This window comes from Gobio gobio (assembly GCF_949357685.1).
Source record: "Gobio gobio genome assembly, chromosome: 4".
In the NCBI taxonomy this organism is placed as follows: domain Eukaryota; kingdom Metazoa; phylum Chordata; class Actinopteri; order Cypriniformes; family Gobionidae; genus Gobio; species Gobio gobio.
In genome coordinates, this window is record NC_137100.1 from 67,718,670 (window position 1) to 67,743,294 (window position 24,625).

General features: G+C 42.2%; 1 protein-coding gene across 1 annotated transcript in view; it reads left to right on the plus strand.

Annotated features, from left to right (window-relative positions):
* Positions 1-24,625, plus strand: part of nup214 (nucleoporin 214) — a 119,800-nt gene that overhangs the window by 76,596 nt on the left and 18,579 nt on the right. Inside the window, exons 25-33 of the mRNA XM_079813875.1 lie at positions 3,089-3,155; positions 3,236-3,314; positions 3,390-3,462; positions 3,579-3,631; positions 6,452-7,939; positions 18,502-18,572; positions 18,686-18,830; positions 18,915-19,067; positions 21,016-21,187. Of these exons, the coding sequence (XP_079670001.1) occupies positions 3,089-3,155; positions 3,236-3,314; positions 3,390-3,462; positions 3,579-3,631; positions 6,452-7,939; positions 18,502-18,572; positions 18,686-18,830; positions 18,915-19,067; positions 21,016-21,187 (2,301 nt within the window). The remainder of the gene's footprint in view (positions 1-3,088; positions 3,156-3,235; positions 3,315-3,389; positions 3,463-3,578; positions 3,632-6,451; positions 7,940-18,501; positions 18,573-18,685; positions 18,831-18,914; positions 19,068-21,015; positions 21,188-24,625) is intronic.

Genomic DNA, 24,625 nt, shown 5'->3' on the forward strand with positions numbered 1-24,625 from the left:
GCCACAGGGTCATGGAGGACCAGTGGAGAACCGGCCACAGGGTCATGAAGGACCAGTGGAGAACCGGCCACAGGGTCATGGAGGACCAGTGGAGAACCGGCCACAGGGTCATGGAGGACCAGTGGAGAACCGGCCACAGGGTCATGGAGGACCAGTGGAGAACCGGCCACAGGGTCATGGAGGACCAGTGGAGAACCGGCCACAGGGTCATGGAGGACCAGTGGAGAACCGGCCACAGGGTCATGGAGGACCAGTGGAGAACCGGCCACAGGGTCATGGAGGACCAGTGGAGAACCGGCCACAGGGTCATGGAGGACCAGTGGAGAACCGGCCACAGGGTCATGGAGGACCAGTGGAGAACCGGCCACAGGGTCATGAAGGACCAGTGGAGAACCGGCCACAGGGTCATGAAGGACCAGTGGAGAACCGGCCACAGGGTCATGAAGGACCAGTGGAGAACCAGCCACAGGGTCATGGAGGACCAGTGGAGAACCGGCCACAGGGTCATGAAGGACCAGTGGAGAACCGGCCACAGGGTCATGAAGGACCAGTGGAGAACCGGCCACAGGATCATGGAGGACCAGTGGAGAACCGGCCACAGGGTCATGGAGGACCAGTGGAGAACCGGCCACAGGGTCATGAAGGACCAGTGGAGAACCGGCCACAGGGTCATGGAGGACCAGTGGAGAACCGGCCACAGGGTCATGAAGGACCAGTGGAGAACCGGCCACAGGGTCATGGAGGACCAGTGGAGAACCGGCCACAGGGTCATGAAGGACCAGTGGAGAACCGGCCACAGGGTCATGAAGGACCAGTGGAGAACCGGCCACAGGGTCATGAAGGACCAGTGGAGAACCGGCCACAGGGTCATGGAGGACCAGTGGAGAACCGGCCACAGGGTCATGGAGGACCAGTGGAGAACCGGCCACAGGGTCATGAAGGACCAGTGGAGAACCGGCCACAGGGTCATGGAGGACCAGTGGAGAACCGGCCACAGGGTCATGGAGGACCAGTGGAGAACCGGCCACAGGGTCATGGAGGACCAGTGGAGAACCGGCCACAGGGTCATGGGCGGCCGAGGCTCATTGATGCCCGTGTGGTCGATCAAACAGACGAGCTACTGGAGCTCAAACTTCTCCAGAAGTTAATGCTGGTTCTGATAGAAAGGGCTCAGAATACACAGAGCTCAGCCGCTGACCAGTGCCCATGCTGACCCCTGACCCCGCCCAAAGCACCAACAGTGGCAATAAAAGAAGGCGGCCTGGTCTGATGATCACGTGTTCTTCTACATCACGTGGATGGCCGGGTGTGTGTGTTTGGCTTACCTGGGGAACACATGGCACAGGTGCATTATGGGAAGAAGGCGTGGCGGTGGAGGCAGTGATGCTTTGGCCAATGTTCTGCTGGGAAACCTTGGGTCCTCCATCATGTGGATGTGACTTTGACTTGTGGAATCGCCTCATCGTCACGGCATCCTCAATAAACCCGTCTCCGGCGTGTTGCCTTCGATCTTTCGAATATTCCGATCTATTATGACCTCTGACCTGTAAAGTTTCCAGAATAATAATCATACGCTGTTTGTTAATTGGCCAGAGGAGAACTGCCCCCCCGACTGAGCCTGGTTTCTCCAAGGTTTATTTTCCTCCATTCTGCTCCTGATGGGGTTTGGGTTTCCTCTGGCTTGTGTTGCTCAGTTGGAGACACTACATTTTTCAACTAAATCTAATTATTAAACTAAATTAACCATATAAACAAAATGACTGATCTAATTACTAGGGATGCCACAATTCTCAATATAATATTGAACCGTTCGGTACGGCATTCACGGTTCAATGCGCGCTTGTGAATTGCGTTTTTTTTTTTTGGTTTTGCATTGAATTAATTGTTTTTCTACAAATTCTATCATTTTCCTCCATCCCAATACTGAACAGCGCGACATACATTCACATCACAGGTCAGTGGTAGAGTTATACTCACAGGACACTAGAGTTATTCACAATCACCAAAGTTCATTATTTGCATGTGTTTTAAAGCCTTGCCGGTTCATTCGCGTGAGCGGTTTTAACATGAGCTTTTCCAAACTCGCGCACTAAACGCCTGTCAAACACGTGATTACTGGACTAAGTCGTCTTACTGCTTCTAATACTGTCACACACAAGGTTAACATAAACACAGTCGGTTATATCTAAAGTGAAAGTAAAATCGTGTGTGTGTGTGTATATTAGATGCGTGCAGGTCTTTAATTGACAGCGCCGCAGCCTATAGTGAACACTGGCCTTAAAGGGACTGTTCACCTCTAAAATGATGTCATTATTTACTCTAATATTGTCCAAACCTGTATTCATTTCTCCATGACAGAATTTTCATTTTTGAGTGAACTATCCCTTTAATGTTAATACAACAACAAAAGACAAAGAGAAAATCTCTCTCTGCTCTTGACTGAAGAACTTTAATACAGTAGCTTTAATAAAAATCTCTGTATATTGTATAGTAAAATCTATGTAGTGTTTTATTTTTACATTTATTCATTAAATTTCATACTTAAATGCTGCTGTACAGCTCTGAGCTGCCAGTGTAAATCTATATATATATATTTATTTAATATTATACAATACACTATTAAAGTTTTACGTTTAAGTAAGGTTTTTCAATTCTTTTAAGTAAAATAAATAAATAAAAATAGTCTTTTTTCTCCTTAACCTCTTGCTGTTCCTGTCGCTTAAGAATAAAATAGCAAAAAACTGATGTGAGAAGCCATCAGAACCAAACCAAAAACCGTGGATAAAAACCGAGGTGTGTATTGAACCGTGGATTAACTGTAGTGTTGCATCCCTACAAATTACTGATCTAAAGCTCACATTGTCACTGTATGATAATTGAAATTAAAATTCTCCAACAGTTGAATCAAATTATGCTGCATGATTTTCCTGTTTAACACTGTGAAGCTTCTTTGAAACAATCTGCATTGTTAAAAGCGCTATATAAATAAAGTTGACTTGACACGTCCCACCTACTTAAGCATTGTTGAGCCCATCGGAGTAAATCTCGTATTGTGTGTGTTTGTGTGTGTGTGTGTGCGTGTCCGCAGCGCGTCTGTTCCAGCACCAGCGGCTCAGGTGGTCCAGCAGGTTCTGGCTACAGTGGAGGCCAGTAAGGTGAGTCCCTCATGATCCGCACTGAAGGAGTGTGTGTTTAACAGACTGTGGTTTGGTGTAACCCTTGTTTTCCCTTGTAGACTTCCTTCCAGGGAGCGCTAAAGATCCCGGCGCCGCTAGCTGGTGCGGCCCAGAACACGTCCTCCAGCTTTGTGTTTGGTAGGTGTGAGTTCACATTCACTCATTATAAAATGTCGCTGTTGATCAGTTTAACTCCATTACATCATTACACAGGTGGAGCATCTAAAGCGGAGGCGTCTTCATCTGTCAGTGAGAAGAACTCAAAGGGCTTCTCGTTTTCTGCAGCGTGAGTTATTAAACATCCTCCAGCTGTTATTAGTCTACACTGAAGTGTGTCTTCAGCAACACTGATGTCATGTCATTTATAGTTTATTGTATATAAACATGAGCACCGTTTCACAGGTCAGCCGGGTTCAGTTTCTCACCTCAATCCCAGGACACCAACAGCACTCAAGGTACCGCCTCGTCTCATTGAGAGATGCAAACTTTTGGCTTACACACTTTAGATTTGTAATGGTCAATTTTCGGTAGCATTCCAGTGGTCAGGAGTCAGGCGGAGCCCACTAGGGGGCCTTAGCGTTCTTCCGAAAGAGCCTCAAGATGACTTAAAATAAGACAAAACAAGCATTGAAATAAGATAAATCTACAATCAAATGAGTCACACTTTAGATTAGGGTCTAATTCTCTATTCACTAGATGAGTAAAGTTTGACAAACTCTGAAGTTGGCTTGAGAAAGTCTAGCCAGAAAGTTTGAGTGGATGGATGGATGAATGGATGGATGGATGGATGGATGGATGAGTGGGTGAATGGATGGATGGATGAGTGGGTGAATGGATGGATGGATGAGTGGGTGAATGGATGGATGAGTGGGTGGATGGATGGATGGATGGATGAGTGGGTGGATGGATGGATGGATGGATGAGTGGGTGAATGGATGGATGGATGAGTGGGTGAATGGATGGATGGATGGATGAGTGGGTGAATGGATGGATGGATGGATGGATGGATGAGTGGGTGGATGGATGGATGGATGGATGGATGGATGGATGAGTGGGTGGATGGATGGATGGATGGATGGATGGATGAGTGGGTGAATGGATGGATGAGTGGGTGAATGGATGGATGGATGGATGAGTGGGTGAATGGATGGATGGATGGATGAGTGGGTGAATGGATGGATGGATGAGTGGGTGAATGGATGGATGGATGAGTGGGTGAATGAGTGGATGAGTGGGTGTGTGTGTGAATGGATGGATGGATGGGTTGGTGAATGGATGGATGGATGGATGAGTGGGTGGATGGATGGATGGATGGATGAGTGGGTGAATGGATGGATGGATGGATGAGTGGGTGAATGGATGGCTGGATGGGTTGGTGAATGAGTGGATGGATGGCTGGATGAATGGGTTGGTGAATGGATGGATGGATGAGTGGGTGTGTGGGTGAATGGATGGATGGATGAGTGGGTGTGTGGGTGAATGGATGGATGGATGGATGGGTTGGTGAATGGATGGATGGATGGATGAGTGGGTGGATGGATGGATGGATGGATGAGTGGGTGAATGGATGGATGGATGGATGGATGAGTGGGTGAATGGATGGCTGGATGGGTTGGTGAATGAGTGGATGGATGGCTGGATGAATGGGTTGGTGAATGGATGGATGGATGAGTGGGTGTGTGGGTGAATGGATGGATGGATGAGTGGGTGTGTGGGTGAATGGATGGATGGATGAGTGGGTGTGTGGGTGAATGGATGGATGGATGGGTTGGTGAATGGATGGATGGTTAGATGGATGAGTGGGTGAATGAATGGATGTGTGTGTGGATGGATGGATGAGTGAGTGAGTGAGTGAGTGAGTGAGTGAGTGAGTGAGTGAGTGAGTGAGTGAGTGAGTGAGTGAGTGAGTGAGTGAGTGAGTGAGTGAGTGAGTGAGTGAGTGAGTGAGTGAGTGAGTGAGTGAGTGAGTGAGTGAGTGAGTGAGTGAGTGAGTGAGTGAGTGAGTGAGTGAGTGAGTGAGTGAGTGAGTGAGTGAGTGAGTGAGTGAGTGAGTGAGTGAGTGAGTGAGTGAGTGGATGTGTGGATGGATGTGTGGATGGATGGATGTGTGTGTGGGTGGATGGATGGATGTGTGTGTGGGTGGATGGATGGATGTGTGTGTGGGTGGATGTATGTGTGTGTGGATGGATGTATGTGTGTGTGTGTGGATGGATGGATGAGGTGAGTGGATGGATGTATGTGTGTGTGTGTGGGTGGATGGATGGATGAGGTGAGTGGATGGATGTATGTGTGTGTGGGTGGATGGATGGATGGTGTGGGTGAATGTATGTGTGTGTGGGTGGGTGGATGTATGTGTGTGTGGGTGGATGGATGGATGAGGTGAGTGGGTGGGTGAATAAATGGATGGATGGATGTGTGGATGGATTGATGAGTGGACTGACGGACGGATAGATAGATAATTTTAAATGTTAGCATTTTTTTACAAGTTTGCTAGCGCACATTAGCATGTTAGCATGCTGTATCACATTGCTAGCATTATTTATCATTATTAACATGTTACTAGCATGTTTTAACATGTTATTAGCATGATTTAGCATTTTTTTCTACATGTTACTAGCATTATCTAGCATGTTGCTAACATGATTTAGCATTTTTCTAGCATAAATTATCATGTTACTTGCATTTTTTATCATGTTAACGTTATTTATCGTGTTGCTAACATTTTAAACATGACTTGGCATGTTGGTAACATTAATTAGTGTGTTAGCACTTTTTTTAAAAATTGCATTGAAATAACATGTTGGTAACATGATTTAGCAAAATTTGCTAGCATGAATTAACATGCTAACAACATTTAATCATGCTAACATGCTTTAACGTGTTGTGAGCATTAATTTGCATGTTTTAGCACACTTGCTAGGCTTTACCAGTGATATGTAGTGGATGAAGCTTAAATACTAAGTAAAGTTTTGACACCCTCAATGAATGCCAATGGGCTTTTGAATTAGTATGTTGTTGTTAGCATGCTTAATTATGACTTAAGTTTTCAATCCAACTATACCGTATCTATGACCTTGGTAAACTAATTATACAGAATATGTGCTAAGTACTAATAAACAGACTAGGCTAGTAATGTGCATGCTAATAAGCGACTAGTTAGAGTGAGGATTGGACCCTAAACTGAAGTGTTACCGATTGGTTCTGCAGATTCTGGAACTGGTCACACCTTTCTTACTAAATTTCTATTTCTTCCTCTCTTCTAATTCTGCAAATAGCGAAGAGTTCCGGCCCGCCAGGCAAGTTCTCTTTTGCAAGCAGTGCAGCACCAAAGATGCCATTTGGCCCCATGGGGTCCGAGGAGCCGTTCTCCTTCACTCCGTCCCCGAGTGTGAGCTCCTCTACACCTCCACCTCCACCCGAGCCGCCCAAACCCGCTCCAGCTCCCAAAGGCAGTGCTGGAGAAACTCTCGGCTGCTTTTCTGGCCTGAGAGTGGGCCAAAGCGAAGAAGTCAAGGACGCGCCTAAGAGTTTCCCCTTCGGAACGTCTGGCAATGGATCAACAGGATTCACATTCGCGCCAAAGCCTGCGGAAACCGTAGGTCCGACGGAATTACCAAGCTCCACCACAGAGCCTCCGAAGACGGCTACACCACAAGGGCCCGTTAAACCACAGGAGGGAGCGACTTCCTCAACAAACCCAGTGTTTGGTGTTCCAGCAACCACATCTTTCTCCCCAGTCCCCACATCTTTCGGGAGTCTTCTGCTCACACCTCTACAAGAGACTCCGACTCTTCCGTCAAAGCCCCTCCAGCCCGAGGTGATGCCCGAGTCAGCGGATAGTGAACCTCCAGAACCCAGTCCTAAACCTGCAGAACCCAGTCCTAAACCTGCAGAACCCAGTCCTAAACCTGCAGAACCCAGTCCTAAACCAAGTGCTCCAGTCGTATCGGTCACTGAGGCCGACACCACTAAGCCTCCAACTCTCGAGGTCTCGCCCACACCTCCTCCATCAGTTACCCCACCATCCGAAACGCCAACCCCTGTCTCCGCAACTCCGACCCCGGTCCCCGAGCCTCCCTCGGACCCCGCCTCTGCTCCGACCTCCACCCCTCCCACAGCCGCTCCTGCACCCCAGGAGACTCCAGCAACTTCAGCCCCAACCTCCGACAATCCAGGCTCAATCTTTGCCCCTCCATCGGCCAGCACTGAAAGTCTAGGAGGGGTCAGTTTCCCCACAGTCATCACTACGGCGACCTCCTCCACCACCAGCGCAGCTCCTACCCCGGCCTTCGGGCAGCCCCCGTCCGCTGCTCCGCCCACAGGGTTCGGATCGGCCGCGTTTGGCTCCAGCTCTGCCCCCTCTGGCTTCGGCAAACTTGCCTTCGGACAGAGTGCGAGTCCTGGAGCTGGATTCAGCCAGCCTGGCCCTGGCTCTGCTAGCGGCTTCACGTTTGGTCAGGCGGGGTTTGGTGGAGGTTCTGGGTTTGGCCAGCCGGCTGCCACCACCACCACCACATCGGCGGCCAGCGGTGGAGGAGCAGGGCTGTTTGGAGCCGCTAACGCTAACAGTGCTAACAGTGCCAGCTCCTTCTCCTTCGCAGCCAGCGACCCCAGCTCCGCAGCCAGCACTGGCACCGGCCTCTTTGCCCAAAGCTCTGCTCCTGCTTTCGGACAGCCCAGCTCAGGCTTTGGCCAGGCATCCATGTTCGGCAGCAGCAACACCACCACGGCCTCCTCTGGGTTTGGTTTTGGACAACAGTCAGGTGGGTTTTTACAAAATACACATGGGCTGTATATCACCAACAATGTCACGATACTATACGCATCCTGATACTAAAGATACGATACGCATCACGATACTAAAGTCACGATACGCATCACGATACTAAAGTCACGATACGCATCACGATACTAAAGTCACAATACGATACGCATCACGATACGATACGCATCACGATACTAAAGTCACAATACGATACGCGTCACGATACTAAAGTCACGATACTAAAGATACGATGCGTATCACGATACTAAAGTCACGATACGATACGCATCACGATACTAAAGTCACGATACAATACGCATCACGATACTAAAGTCACAATACGATACGCATCACGATACTAAAGTCACGATACGATACGCATCACGATACTAAAGTCACGATACAATACGCATCACGATACTAAAGTCACGATACGCATCACGATACTAAAGTCACGATACAATGCGCATCACGATACTAAAGTCACAATACGATACGCATCACAATACGATACGCATCACGATACTAAAGTCACGATACTAAAGATACGATACGTATCACAATACTAAAGTCACGATACGATACGCATCACGATACTAAAGTCACAATACGATACGCATCACGATACGATACTAAAGTCACGATACTAAAGATACGATACGTATCACAATACTAAAGTCACAATACGATACGCATCACGATACTAAAGTCACAATACGATACGCATCACGATACGATACGCATCACGATACTAAAGTCACGATACGCATCACGAAACTAAAGATACGATACGAAATGTATCAATTTGGAATTTCTTTTTAGCAGAGTTTAGTAACAGTTAATATCTGTTTGTTTATTGAATAACCAGTGTTATAACAGTTGTGATAAGTGAAAAATGATTTTGTTTTTGTTATTCAAAAACAATGAGTTAAATGAATGAAATAAATTGTAACAAAAAATCCTTGGAATGGCTCGATTCAATATCGATTTTTTTTTAAATACATATCAGGTACACACATCTCTCAAATAATGCTGTAAGCTGTGGGAGTCAGTTGTAGCCTACTATAATACAAAAATGAACTGATTTGTACAAATACTTAAAATACACTCAATTATGTTTTTTTAAATTAAATAATAAAGTTATAATATTAGCTTTAGAAGTTACATAATCATATTTCTACTCCTTTTCGTTTTGAAATTTAAATTGTGGCTGTCATAAATTGCCAGATTAATTCAAACATGCATGAAATATTATATTAAAAACATAAAATTATAATTAATATGTAATATATGGTGCATATATTTAGCAAAATGCTCCTCTCTATAGTCAATTTTTCTAGCTCACTAATTAATTTATGGACACTGGATATAGATTTTCTGAGATAAATGTGAGGTTATGTGACTAATTTACGGATGTCTTTCCACTTTGAAACACTGAGCGATCACATGACACATGATATGGATTTCTGTAAATTGTGCTCTATCTTTTAACAGACTTTCAGATGCACATTCACGTTTATTTCGGGCTGTAACTGGTATTAGGCGGAGGAGAAGATCAGTTCACGCGCGCAGCGCCTAAACTGTAGATTTCGGAATAAAATTGACATAATTTGAAATCTGAGACTGTTTCATATCAATAGTAACAAAGCACAAAGATTTAATATAAGATATTTTGAGCACAGCCCTAAAATACACTGGCCAATGTGTGCACAAATCTAGATAAAAGATCGCTCAAACCTTTTTTTACTGGTGCACAAGCCCTAGTTTAATATTCGACTGGTGGGCCGCGGTCCAGATGAATAAAAACTAGATGAAAATGTGGGACAATTAGGAGATCCAGTATCTCTGGCTTCTAAAATTTTGGTTGCTTATTTACTATAATACAATGTTACATGGGTCAAAACAAATAAGTATTACACATAATATTCTTTCACTGTCTATGGACCCCCTAAAGTAGCCTTGGCCATCCCATCCTGTGTAAACTAATGAGAACCTGTCAAAATAAAAGTCCCGCATTCTAACACCTCTGCCAATCAGAAAGACGTATCGGCCCATAACAGATATTTTAAAAATGTTATGGGTCAGAGGAATGTGCAGCAGTCCCGGGTGTGTCTCCAGGGCGGCATTGCTCCCATTCCTGAGGTCCATATTATAAACAGCTGAGTCACTGACCCCTGACCCCTGTTCACACCTGTCTATGCTCTGCTTGTTTAGAGCCACTAAAGAATGTGCTGATTGAAATTATGCAAATGGAATGGTCAGGTTCACCTTAAGGGATAGTTCAGCCAAAAATGAAGATTAGCCCATGATTTACTCTCCCTCAACTCATCCTGTGTGTGTGTGTGTGTGTGTGTGTGTGTGTGTGTGTGTGTGTGTGTGTGTGTGTGTGTGTGTGTGTGTGTGTGTGTGTGTGTGTGTGTGTGTGTGTGTGTGTGTGTGTGTGACATTCTTCTTTCAGACGAACACAATCAGAGTTCTATTAATAAAGTCCTGACCATAAAAGTGCATCGGCCCATCATAAAAGTGCGTCCGCCCATCATAAAAGTGCATCCGCCCATCATAAAAGTGCATCTATCCATCATAAAAGTGCATCTATCCATCATAAAAGTGCATCTATCCATCTATCCATCATAAAAGTGCATCTATCCATCATAAAAGTGCATCTATCCATCATAAAAGTGCGTCCGCCCATCATAAAAGTGCATCGGCCCATCATAAAAGTGCATCCGCCCATCATAAAAGTGCATCGGCCCATCATAAAAGTGCATCGGCCCATCATAAAAGTGCATCGGCCCATCATAAAAGTGCATCTATCCATCATAAAAGTGCGTCCACCCATCATAAAAGTGCATCCGCCCATCATAAAAGTGCATCTGTCCATCATAAAAGTGCATCCGCCCATCATAAAAGTGCATCGGCCCATCATTAAAGTGCGTCCGCCCATCATAAAAGTGTGTCCGCCCATCATAAAAGTGCGTCCGCCCATCATAAAAGTGCGTCCGCCCATCATAAAAGTGCATCGGCCCATCATAAAAGTGCATCGGCCCATCATAAAAGTGCATCCGCCCATCATAAAAGTGCATCTGTCCATCATAAAAGTGCGTCCGTCCATCATAAAAGTGCATCGGCCCATCATAAAAGTGCATCGGCCCATCATAAAAGTGCATCGGCCCATCATAAAAGTGCATCCGTCCATCATAAAAGTGCATCGGCCCATCATAAAAGTGCATCGGCCCATCATAAAAGTGCATCGGCCCATCATAAAAGTGCATCGGCCCATCATAAAAGTGCATCGGCCCATCATAAAAGTGCATCGGCCCATCATAAAAGTGCATCTATCCATCATAAAAGTGCATCCGCCCTTCATAAAAGTGCGTCCGCCCATCATAAAAGTGCATCGGCCCATCATAAAAGTGCATCGGCCCATCATAAAAGTGCATCGGCCCATCATAAAAGTGCATCTGTCCATCATAAAAGTGCGTCCGTCCATCATAAAAGTGCGTCCGCCCATCATAAAAGTGCATCTGTCCTTCATAAAAGTGCGTCCGCCCATCATAAAAGTGCATCGGCCCATCATAAAAGTGCATCTGTCCATCATAAAAGTGCATCTGTCCATCATAAAAGTGCATCTGCCCATCATAAAAGTGCATCGGCCCATCATAAAAGTGCGTCCGCCCATCATAAAAGTGCATCTGTCCATCATAAAAGTGCGTCCGCCCATCATAAAAGTGCATCGGCCCATCATAAAAGTGCATCTGTCCATCATAAAAGTGCATCTATCCATCATAAAAGTGCATCAATCCATCATAAAAGTGCATCTGTCCATCATAAAAGTGCATCCGCCCTTCATAAAAGTGCATCTGTCCATCATAAAAGTGCATCAATCCATCATAAAAGTGCATCTGTCCATCATAAAAGTGCATCCGCCCTTCATAAAAGTGCGTCCGCCCATCATAAAAGTGCATCGGCCCATCATAAAAGTGCATCTATCCATCATAAAAGTGCATCAATCCATCATAAAAGTGCATCTGTCCATCATAAAAGTGCATCCGCCCTTCATAAAAGTGCATCAATCCATCATAAAAGTGCATCTGTCCATCATAAAAGTGCATCAATCCATCATAAAAGTGCATCAATCCATCATAAAAGTGCATCTGTCCATCATAAAAGTGCATCCGCCCTTCATAAAAGTGCATCAATCCATCATAAAAGTGCATCTGTCCATCATAAAAGTGCATCCGCCCTTCATAAAAGTGCGTCCGCCCATCATAAAAGTGCATCGGCCCATCATAAAAGTGCATCTATCCATCATAAAAGTGCATCAATCCATCATAAAAGTGCATCTGTCCATCATAAAAGTGCATCCGCCCATCATAAAAGTGCATCGGCCCATCATAAAAGTGCATCGGCCCATCATAAAAGTGCATCGGCCCATCATAAAAGTGCATCTGTCCATCATAAAAGTGCGTCCGTCCATCATAAAAGTGCGTCGGCCCATCATAAAAGTGCATCGGCCCATCATAAAAGTGCATCTATCCATCATAAAAGTGCATCTGTCCATCATAAAAGTGCATCAGTCCATCATAAAAGTGCATCTGTCCATCATAAAAGTGCATCCGCCCTTCATAAAAGTGCATCAATCCATCATAAAAGTGCATCTGTCCATCATAAAAGTGCATCTGTCCTTCATAAAAGTGCGTCCGCCCATCATAAAAGTGCATCGGCCCATCATAAAAGTGCATCTGTCCATCATAAAAGTGCATCTGTCCATCATAAAAGTGCATCTGTCCATCATAAAAGTGCATCGGCCCATCATAAAAGTGCGTCCGCCCATCATAAAAGTGCATCGGCCCATCATAAAAGTGCATCTGTCCATCATAAAAGTGCGTCCGCCCATCATAAAAGTGCATCGGCCCATCATAAAAGTGCATCTGTCCATCATAAAAGTGCATCTATCCATCATAAAAGTGCATCAATCCATCATAAAAGTGCATCTGTCCATCATAAAAGTGCATCCGCCCTTCATAAAAGTGCATCTGTCCATCATAAAAGTGCATCTGTCCATCATAAAAGTGCATCAATCCATCATAAAAGTGCATCTGTCCATCATAAAAGTGCATCCGCCCTTCATAAAAGTGCGTCCGCCCATCATAAAAGTGCATCGGCCCATCATAAAAGTGCATCTATCCATCATAAAAGTGCATCAATCCATCATAAAAGTGCATCTGTCCATCATAAAAGTGCATCCGCCCTTCATAAAAGTGCATCAATCCATCATAAAAGTGCATCTGTCCATCATAAAAGTGCATCAATCCATCATAAAAGTGCATCAATCCATCATAAAAGTGCATCTGTCCATCATAAAAGTGCATCCGCCCTTCATAAAAGTGCATCAATCCATCATAAAAGTGCATCTGTCCATCATAAAAGTGCATCCGCCCTTCATAAAAGTGCGTCCGCCCATCATAAAAGTGCATCGGCCCATCATAAAAGTGCATCTATCCATCATAAAAGTGCATCAATCCATCATAAAAGTGCATCTGTCCATCATAAAAGTGCATCCGCCCTTCATAAAAGTGCATCAATCCATCATAAAAGTGCATCTGTCCATCATAAAAGTGCATCAATCCATCATAAAAGTGCATCTGTCCATCATAAAAGTGCATCTGTCCATCATAAAAGTGCATCTATCCATCATAAAAGTGCGTCCGCCCATCATAAAAGTGCATCCGCCCATCATAAAAGTGCATCGGCCCATCATTAAAGTGCGTCCGCCCATCATAAAAGTGTGTCCGCCCATCATAAAAGTGCATCGGCCCATCATAAAAGTGCATCGGCCCATCATAAAAGTGCATCCGCCCATCATAAAAGTGCATCTGTCCATCATAAAAGTGCGTCCGTCCATCATAAAAGTGCATCGGCCCATCATAAAAGTGCATCGGCCCATCATAAAAGTGCATCGGCCCATCATAAAAGTGCATCCGTCCATCATAAAAGTGCATCGGCCCATCATAAAAGTGCATCTGTCCATCATAAAAGTGCATCCGCCCATCATAAAAGTGCATCGGCCCATCATAAAAGTGCATCTATCCATCATAAAAGTGCATCCGCCCTTCATAAAAGTGCATCCGCCCTTCATAAAAGTGCATCAATCCATCATAAAAGTGCATCTGTCCATCATAAAAGTGCATCGGCCCATCATAAAAGTGCATCGGCCCATCATAAAAGTGCATCTGTCCATCATAAAAGTGCATCCGCCCATCATAAAAGTGCATCGGCCCATCATAAAAGTGCATCGGCCCATCATAAAAGTGCATCTATCCATCATAAAAGTGCATCTGTCCATCATAAAAGTGCATCAATCCATCATAAAAGTGCATCTGTCCATATAAAAGTGCATCCGCCCTTCATAAAAGTGCATCAATCCATCATAAAAGTGCATCTGTCCATCATAAAAGTGCATCTGTCCTTCATAAAAGTGCATCGGCCCATCATAAAAGTGCATCTGTCCATCATAAAAGTGCATCAATCCATCATAAAAGTGCATCAATCCATCATAAAAGTGCATCTGTCCATCATAAAAGTGCATCCGCCCTTCATAAAAGTGCATCAATCCATCATAAAAGTGCATCTGTCCATATAAAAGTGCATCCGCCCTTCATAAAAGTGCGTCCGCCCATCATAAAAGTGCATCAATCCATCATAAAAGTGCATCTGTCCATCATAAAAGTGCATCAATCCATCATAAAAGTGCATCAATCCATCATAAAAGTGCATCAATCCATCATAAAAGTGCATCTGTCCATATAAAAGTGCATCCGCCCTTCATAAAAGTGCATCAATCCATCATAAAAGTGCATCTGTCCATCATAAAAGTGCATCTGTCCTTCATAAAAGTGCGTCCGCCCATCATAAAAGTGCATCAATCCATCATAAAAGTGCATCTGTCCATCATAAAAGTGCATCAATCCATCATAAAAGTGCATCAATCCATCATAAAAGTGCATCTGTCCATCATAAAAGTGCATCCGCCCTTCATAAAAGTGCATCAATCCATCATAAAAGTGCATCTGTCCATCATAAAAGTGCATCAATCCATCATAAAAGTGCATCTATCCATCATAAAAGTGCATCCGCCCTTCATAAAAGTGCATCAATCCATCATAAAAGTGCATCTGTCCATCATAAAAGTGCATCAATCCATCATAAAAGTGCATCAATCCATCATAAAAGTGCATCTGTCCATCATAAAAGTGCATCCGCCCTTCATAAAAGTGCATCAATCCATCATAAAAGTGCATCTGTCCATCATAAAAGTGCATCCGCCCTTCATAAAAGTGCGTCCGCCCATCATAAAAGTGCATCGGCCCATCATAAAAGTGCATCTATCCATCATAAAAGTGCATCAATCCATCATAAAAGTGCATCTGTCCATCATAAAAGTGCATCCGCCCATCATAAAAGTGCATCGGCCCATCATAAAAGTGCATCGGCCCATCATAAAAGTGCATCGGCCCATCATAAAAGTGCATCTGTCCATCATAAAAGTGCGTCCGTCCATCATAAAAGTGCATCAATCCATCATAAAAGTGCGTCGGCCCATCATAAAAGTGCATCGGCCCATCATAAAAGTGCATCTATCCATCATAAAAGTGCATCTGTCCATCATAAAAGTGCATCAGTCCATCATAAAAGTGCATCTGTCCATCATAAAAGTGCATCCGCCCTTCATAAAAGTGCATCAATCCATCATAAAAGTGTATCTGTCCATCATAAAAGTGCATCTGTCCTTCATAAAAGTGCGTCCGCCCATCATAAAAGTGCATCGGCCCATCATAAAAGTGCATCTGTCCATCATAAAAGTGCATCTGTCCATCATAAAAGTGCATCTGTCCATCATAAAAGTGCATCGGCCCATCATAAAAGTGCGTCCGCCCATCATAAAAGTGCATCGGCCCATCATAAAAGTGCATCTGTCCATCATAAAAGTGCGTCCGCCCATCATAAAAGTGCATCGGCCCATCATAAAAGTGCATCTGTCCATCATAAAAGTGCATCTATCCATCATAAAAGTGCATCAATCCATCATAAAAGTGCATCTGTCCATCATAAAAGTGCATCCGCCCTTCATAAAAGTGCATCTGTCCATCATAAAAGTGCATCTGTCCATCATAAAAGTGCATCAATCCATCATAAAAGTGCATCTGTCCATCATAAAAGTGCATCCGCCCTTCATAAAAGTGCGTCCGCCCATCATAAAAGTGCATCGGCCCATCATAAAAGTGCATCTATCCATCATAAAAGTGCATCAATCCATCATAAAAGTGCATCTGTCCATCATAAAAGTGCATCCGCCCTTCATAAAAGTGCATCAATCCATCATAAAAGTGCATCTGTCCATCATAAAAGTGCATCAATCCATCATAAAAGTGCATCAATCCATCATAAAAGTGCATCTGTCCATCATAAAAGTGCATCCGCCCTTCATAAAAGTGCATCAATCCATCATAAAAGTGCATCTGTCCATCATAAAAGTGCATCCGCCCTTCATAAAAGTGCGTCCGCCCATCATAAAAGTGCATCGGCCCATCATAAAAGTGCATCTATCCATCATAAAAGTGCATCAATCCATCATAAAAGTGCATCTGTCCATCATAAAAGTGCATCCGCCCTTCATAAAAGTGCATCAATCCATCATAAAAGTGCATCTGTCCATCATAAAAGTGCATCAATCCATCATAAAAGTGCATCTGTCCATCATAAAAGTGCATCTGTCCATCATAAAAGTGCATCTATCCATCATAAAAGTGCGTCCGCCCATCATAAAAGTGCATCCGCCCATCATTAAAGTGCGTCCGCCCATCATAAAAGTGTGTCCGCCCATCATAAAAGTGCATCGGCCCATCATAAAAGTGCATCGGCCCATCATAAAAGTGCATCCGCCCATCATAAAAGTGCATCTGTCCATCATAAAAGTGCGTCCGTCCATCATAAAAGTGCATCGGCCCATCATAAAAGTGCGTCCGCCCATCATAAAAGTGCATCGGCCCATCATAAAAGTGCGTCCGCCCATCATAAAAGTGCATCGGCCCATCATAAAAGTGCGTCCGCCCATCATAAAAGTGCATCGGCCCATCATAAAAGTGCATCGGCCCATCATAAAAGTGCATCCGTCCATCATAAAAGTGCATCGGCCCATCATAAAAGTGCATCTGTCCATCATAAAAGTGCATCCGCCCATCATAAAAGTGCATCGGCCCATCATAAAAGTGCATCTATCCATCATAAAAGTGCATCCGCCCTTCATAAAAGTGCATCCGCCCTTCATAAAAGTGCATCAATCCATCATAAAAGTGCATCTGTCCATCATAAAAGTGCATCGGCCCATCATAAAAGTGCGTCCGCCCATCATAAAAGTGCATCTGTCCATCATAAAAGTGCGTCCGTCCATCATAAAAGTGCATCCGCCCATCATAAAAGTGCATCGGCCCATCATAAAAGTGCATCGGCCCATCATAAAAGTGCATCTGTCCATCATAAAAGTGCATCAATCCATCATAAAAGTGCATCTGTCCATATAAAAGTGCATCCGCCCTTCATAAAAGTGCATCAATCCATCATAAAAGTGCATCTGTCCATCATAAAAGTGCATCTGTCCTTCATAAAAGTGCATCGGCCCATCATAAAAGTGCATCTGTCCATCATAAAAGTGCATCAATCCATCATAAAAGTGCATCAATCCATCATAAAAGTGCATCTGTCCATCATAAAAGTGCATCCGCCCTTCATAAAAGTGCATCAATCCATCATAAAAGTGCATCTGTCCATATAAAAGTGCATCCGCCCTTCATAAAAGTGCGTCCGCCCATCATAAAAGTGCATCAATCCATCATAAAAGTGCATCTGTCCATCATAAAAGTGCATCAATCCATCATAAAAGTGCATCAATCCATCATAAAAGTGCATCAATCCATCATAAAAGTGCATCTGTCCATATAAAAGTGCATCCGCCCTTCATAAAAGTGCATCAATCCATCATAAAAGTGCATCTGTCCATCATAAAAGTGCATCTGTCCTTCATAAAAGTGCGTCCGCCCATCATAAAAGTGCATCAATCCATCATAAAAGTGCATCTGTCCATCATAAAAGTGCATCAATCCATCATAAAAGTGCATCAATCCATCATAAAAGTGCATCTGTCCATCATAAAAGTGCATCCGCCCTTCATAAAAGTGCATCAATCCATCATAAAAGTGCATCAATCCATCATAAAAGTGCATCTATCCATCATAAAAGTGCATCCGCCCTTCATAAAAGTGCATCAATCCATCATAAAAGTGCATCTGTCCATCATAAAAGTGCATCAATCCATCATAAAAGTGCATCTATCCATCATAAAAGTGCATCCGCCCTTCATAAAAGTGCATCAATCCATCATAAAAGTGCATCTGTCCATCATAAAAGTGCATCTGTCCATCATAAAAGTGCATCTGTCCATCATAAAAGTGCATCTGTCCATCATAAGACACACAGTTTGATTTGTTGGTGTGTTTTGGTCAGGGTTCGGCAGCAACAGCTCCAGCTCGTCTGTGTTCGGACAGCAGGCCAGCTCAGCCGGCATCTTCGGACAGGTACAGTCCTCTCTCTCTCACACACACACACACACACACACACACACACACACACAGATCTTAAGCAGCTGAACCCCACAGGCTGAGTGTAAAGTGTGTGTGTGTGTGCTCAGGCTCCGTCTGCTGGTGTGTTCGGCTCCTCTGGGTCTGGATCTGGGTTCTTCAGTGGTCTGGGAGGGAAACCCAGTGAAGACGCCGCCAACAAAAACCCGTTCGGAGCTCCAGCGGCCGGAGGATTCGGCCAGCAGATCAACACCGGTGCGGCTCGCTCCAGGGTCCTCTCTGTGTGTGTGTGTGTGTGTGTGTGTGTGTGTGTGCTGACGCTCTGTGTGCTGTGTTTAGGCTCTTCTAACCTGTTTGGGAGCAGCGGAGCGAAGGCCTTCAGCTTCGGCAGCAGCTCGTTCGGGGAGCAGAAGCCCAGCGGCTCCTTCAGTACCGGAGCCGGATCTGTGGCCGCTCAGGGCTTCGGCTCCTTCGCCACACCCACCAAACCAGGTCAGACACACACACACACACACACACACACACACACACACACGAGGACCAGACGCAGTGCGTTCACCACGTGACGTAATTACCCTAATCTCCAGCACTCTTAGAGTTAGTGGAGAAAGCTGGAGCGCTCAGAAAATTCCCGGCTTACTAGTTGTAATTACGAGTTTTACGCTTTTTACAAGTTGGAATCTCGTAATTACGGCATGAGGTGAACGCACCTTAACCCATGAGGGAGGAATTGATCATTTTAATGCCAAGCAGTATTATTTTATCATTTTTACCTTTTTTATTATATTATCTTTTATTGCTGTTTAATTATTATTTTTAATTATTATAGATTATTAATATTATTATATATTTATTTTATCTATTATGTTTGCTGTTTTATCTTTTATTATTATTTTATATTATTATTTTATTGTTTTTTTAATCATAATTTTATTATCTTCTATTGCTATTTTATTTGTTTTTATTATTTATTTTATACATTTTATTTTATTTGTTTTTATTTAGTTTTTTCTTTTATTATTATCATTATTATATTTTTATTATTTTATATATTATTATTGTTTTTATTTTATTAAATCTTTTATAATTGTTTTTTATTGTATGATTATTATTATTTTATTATTTTGTTATTTAGTTTTCTTTTATTATTCTTATCAATCTTATGTTTTATTATAAATATTTTGCAAGTATTATATTATATTATCTTTTATTATTTATATAATTATTATTAATATAGATTTTTTTATTCTTGTTTTATTATTTGTTTATTTATTGTAATTATTAGGTGATTCATATTATTTTTATATTATTTTGTTTTTATATTATTATTGCTATTATACTATATTTTTATTATTTATTTTATATGTTATTATCGTTATGATTATTAGTATTACTATTATTATTTTTATTATTGCTTTTCTTTTTTTCTTTTATTATATTTTATTGCGGTTTTATTTGGAATTATTTAGATTATTATATTTATTTTATATTTAATGTATTTTGTTTTATTCTTATCATTCTTATTATATTTTTATTATAATTATATTGCTATTATTTATTTAATATTATTATTATTAGTAGTATTATTATATGATTATTAATATTTTATTGTTTTTCATTTTTATTTATTTTTATATTATTATTTTATCATCTTTATTATTATTTTATTTTGTTTTTTATTTATTTTAATTATTAGGTGATGATTAACATTATTTTATTGTATTTTATATTTATTATTTTCTTTTTATTTTATTATTGCTATTATCATTCTTATTATATTATATTTATTTATTTTTATTATTTTATGATCTTTTTTGGTATTTTATTATTATTTAGTATTTATTTGAATGATGAATATTATATTTTTTTAGCTTTTATTATTGCTATTATCATTCTTAAAATAATAATAAAAATAAATATAATATAATAAGAATGATAATAGCAATAATAAAAGCTAAAAAAAAATATATAATATTCATCATTCAAATAAATACAAAATAATAATAAAACACCAAAAAAAGATCATAAAATAATAATAAAAATAAATATAATATAATATTATCTTTTTTTGGTGTTTTATTATTATTTTGTATTTATTTGAATGATGAATATTATATATTTTTTTAGCTTTTATTATTATTATCATTCTTATATTTTTGTTATATTATTATTATTATTGTGTGTGTGTTTGATGAAGATCAGTTAGTCTCTCAGCTCTGGAAAGGCAGGCGTGGACATTAATCGCTGATCCAGGAACTGTAACTCAATGACCCGACTCACTGAATTATTGACGCAGGCATGCATTCGGCGGGCTGTAATTTCAGAGCGTGCTCAGTGAGCGACTCTTTCCTGAGCGGGACAGCTGCCGCATCACTTCCTGTCCTGAAGCCTGTGCCGCCCATGCTGATGTGTGTGTGTGTGTGTGTGTGTGTGTGTGCAGCTGGTTTCGGGAGCGCGCCGGTGTTCGGAAGTCCTCCTACGTTTGGTGGATCTCCGGCGTTTGGAGCGGCGGCAGGGTTTGGCTCCGCCCCTTCCTTCAGCAGTCCAATGGGCGGCTCCTCAGGGAAGGTGTTCGGCGAGGGAACCACGGCCTCCAATGTCGGAGGGTTTGGGTGAGGGCCTTCAGTCTCACCCCAGATTAAACCATTCACTGTCAAACACACACAACCACAGCTATTCATCACATTTACCCCATTCAGAACTGCTCTCCATTGGTTTGGGTTTCTCTCACACACACACACACTCACACTCTCACACACACACACACACACACACACACACACACACACACACACACACACACACACGTTTGTTTTTGTGAAATGTGAGGACATTCCATAGGCGTAATGGTTTTTATACCGTACAAACCGTATTTTCTATCCCCTTACACTGCCCCTAAACCTACACACACACACACACACACACACACACACACACACACACACACACACACACACACACACTGCCCCTGCCCCTAAACCTACCCATCACACACACACACACACACACACACACACACACACACACTGCCCCTGGCCCTAAACCTACCCATCACACACACTCTCTCATACACACACACACACACACACACACTGCCCCTAAACCTAACCATCACACACAATCTCACTCTCTCACACACACACACACACACTGCCCCTGCCCCTAAACCTACCCAGCACACACACACACGCACACACACGCACACACACACACACACACTGCCCCTGGCCCTAAACCTACCCATCACACGCACTCTCTCATACACACACACACACACACACTGCCCCTAAACCTAACCATCACACACACACACACACACACACACACACACACACACACACACACACACACAGGTATTCTATGGAAGCTTATGGGTAGCAATATTAACTATGAAATAAAATATGTAAAATAACTGTTTCTGTATTTTAAATGTACATTTTCCGATACATATGTACAACTTTTGGTGCAAAATTACAATTCAAATTAAATAATATAATTTACATTTGCCATTTCCCACACTAGTTTCAATATTTAAATTAAATACATATTTTAACGCTTTATAAGTTGCAAAATTAAAAGGGAAATGAAATGTTGGATTATTGTTACAGTGGATCACGCGAGTGTGTTTGTCAGAGGATGTAGGTTATGCAGAGATTGTGTGTGTGTGTGTGTGTGTGTGTGTGTGTGTGTGTGTCTGTGTGTCTGTGTCTGTGTCTGTGTCTGTGTCTGTGTCTGTGTCTGTGTCTGTGTCTGTGTCTGTGTGTGTGTGTGTGTGTGTGTGTGTGTGTGTGTGTTGAAGATTACAGGAGAGATCAGAGTGATCTCATATATAAGCCAGGTCAGGGATCAGCTCACTCGTCTGCGTTTGCTCCGCTTTTAAACACCGCTATGAGAAACTGCTGGACTGATGTGGACTTTAGTGGTCTCTTATTTAATCTTGACTCTCAAAATGGCCGGTTTCACCAAATCCAGACACTGAAAACACAGAAAGTCCACACAACCAAACCTTTCACGCTTCTAAAAGTCCAATGAGAGATTGTAGAAGTAGTCCATGTCAAGAGGAATCAAACGGGCTCTTAAATGTGAGGCCATGTAAAGTCATATTCATCTTAAATGGCATAAGTCTTATATTTGTGGACAAAAACAGGAGTCGTGATGAGTCTTAATGTGAATATTAAACTTCATAAAACAGTTCAACATGCTTCACTTTGACAGATAAAAGTGGAGAGAGAAATCCAAAAGTACATTTTGAGGCGTCAACATGAAAATAAATGCCAGGGAAGTGATGATGTGAGGAGAGACGCTGAGAGAAGGGAAATCTAGAGGAATAATTCATGAGAGATCTCAGTGTCTGCCATGAGCAGAATGAGAGAAACACACACACATCTTCATACCTTTATCATCTTTGTGTAAAACTTCACAAAATCTGTCTGCTATTTAATACTGACCAATTAAGCTCCGCTCGCTCAACCCAGAGTGCCCCAATTGGCTGATGAAACATTGATTAAAATTAAGAGACAATTTATACAAAACAAAACTTAATGAAGTGGTCACAATTGACCTATCGTAAGCCCCGCCCCCCTTAGTTACTGTTGCTAACTCGGACAAACAAACAGAGTTGCTATATCTTACAATGACAGCTGTCAGTGTGAACCTTATCCTGAGATGTGTTTTGGACACAGATTGTAGCGTATATATCCCGTCTGAATGATGGACAAACTTACCTGATGGTTTATCAAGTTTATTGCATCGTTATTCACTCAAAAAAAATCATCGTAAGAGCTGAACAAACAAAGCATAAGAAGTGCGCATTAACGCCTCATTCACAAACTATCTCTCCGTTGCATTACCATTAAAATACACAGCAAACTACACAAAAACACTCACAGTAAACACACACACACTGAGCTTATGCCTTATCGAGGCTGCAGTTAATAACTGGTAAACTTTGTATCTGCAAAACAACTGCGATAAACTGCGTGCGAGCTCTTCCTTTCACTAGCCGGAGACTATAACACCCGTCACAATAGGAGATAATGTAGACCTTAAACATATCTAAAATTAAATTAATTTACATATAACTAGTTTAATATGGAGAGGCACTGAAATATGTTTTTGACTTACAGGGTTACATGTCGTGAGAACAGTTCGTTATTTCAGTTTGTATGTTAGCAGGGACTTTAATCGTAACTTAACGAGAGTTTGACAAACAGAAACTCCTCTCAGGATCGCTGGAGTTAGTGCTACAGGACCTCAGGCACGACATTTGAGCATTTCTGTAGCATAAACACCATCAAACCCATGAGAGCTTCAGATTCTCCAGTGTTTCTCTATGGCGCTGAAACCTAAAGATGTCCGAGTTCCGGTCCCAGCGCAACTGATACTCAACTGCCATTGGCTCATCTGCATTCGAGGGGAGGGGCTTACCGATAGGTCAATTATGTCTGACCCACTCCATGTCTCCTGTCATTGGGCATCTTAAGGCCTGTTCACACCGGGATGATTTTCGCGTGCGTTTATCGCCGACGTTTAACTAAACAAAGGGCGCCAATGTGAGTGTGCAGTAGGGATGCAACACTACAGTTAGTCCACGGTTCAATACACACCTCGGTTTTTAACCACGGTTTTCGGCTCGGTTCTGATGGCTTGTCACATCAGTTTTTTGTAGAGCTGTCAAAAGATTAATCGCATCCAAAATAAAAGTTTGTGTTTACATAATATGTGTGTGTGTACTCTGTTAATTATTATTTATATATAAATACACACACATTCATGTATATATTTAAGATATATGTATATACATTTATATAATCTATAATATATATAAATAAATGTTTTATATATAAAAATATTTTTTTCTTAAATATATACTTGAATGTGTGTGTATTTATATATAAATAATAATTAACAGAGTACACACACACATTATGTAAACACAAACTTTTATTTTGGATGCGATTAATCTTTTGACAGCCTTAGTTTTTTGCTATTCTATTCTTAAGCGACAGGAACAGCAAGAGGTTAAGGAGAAAAAATACTATTTTCTTATT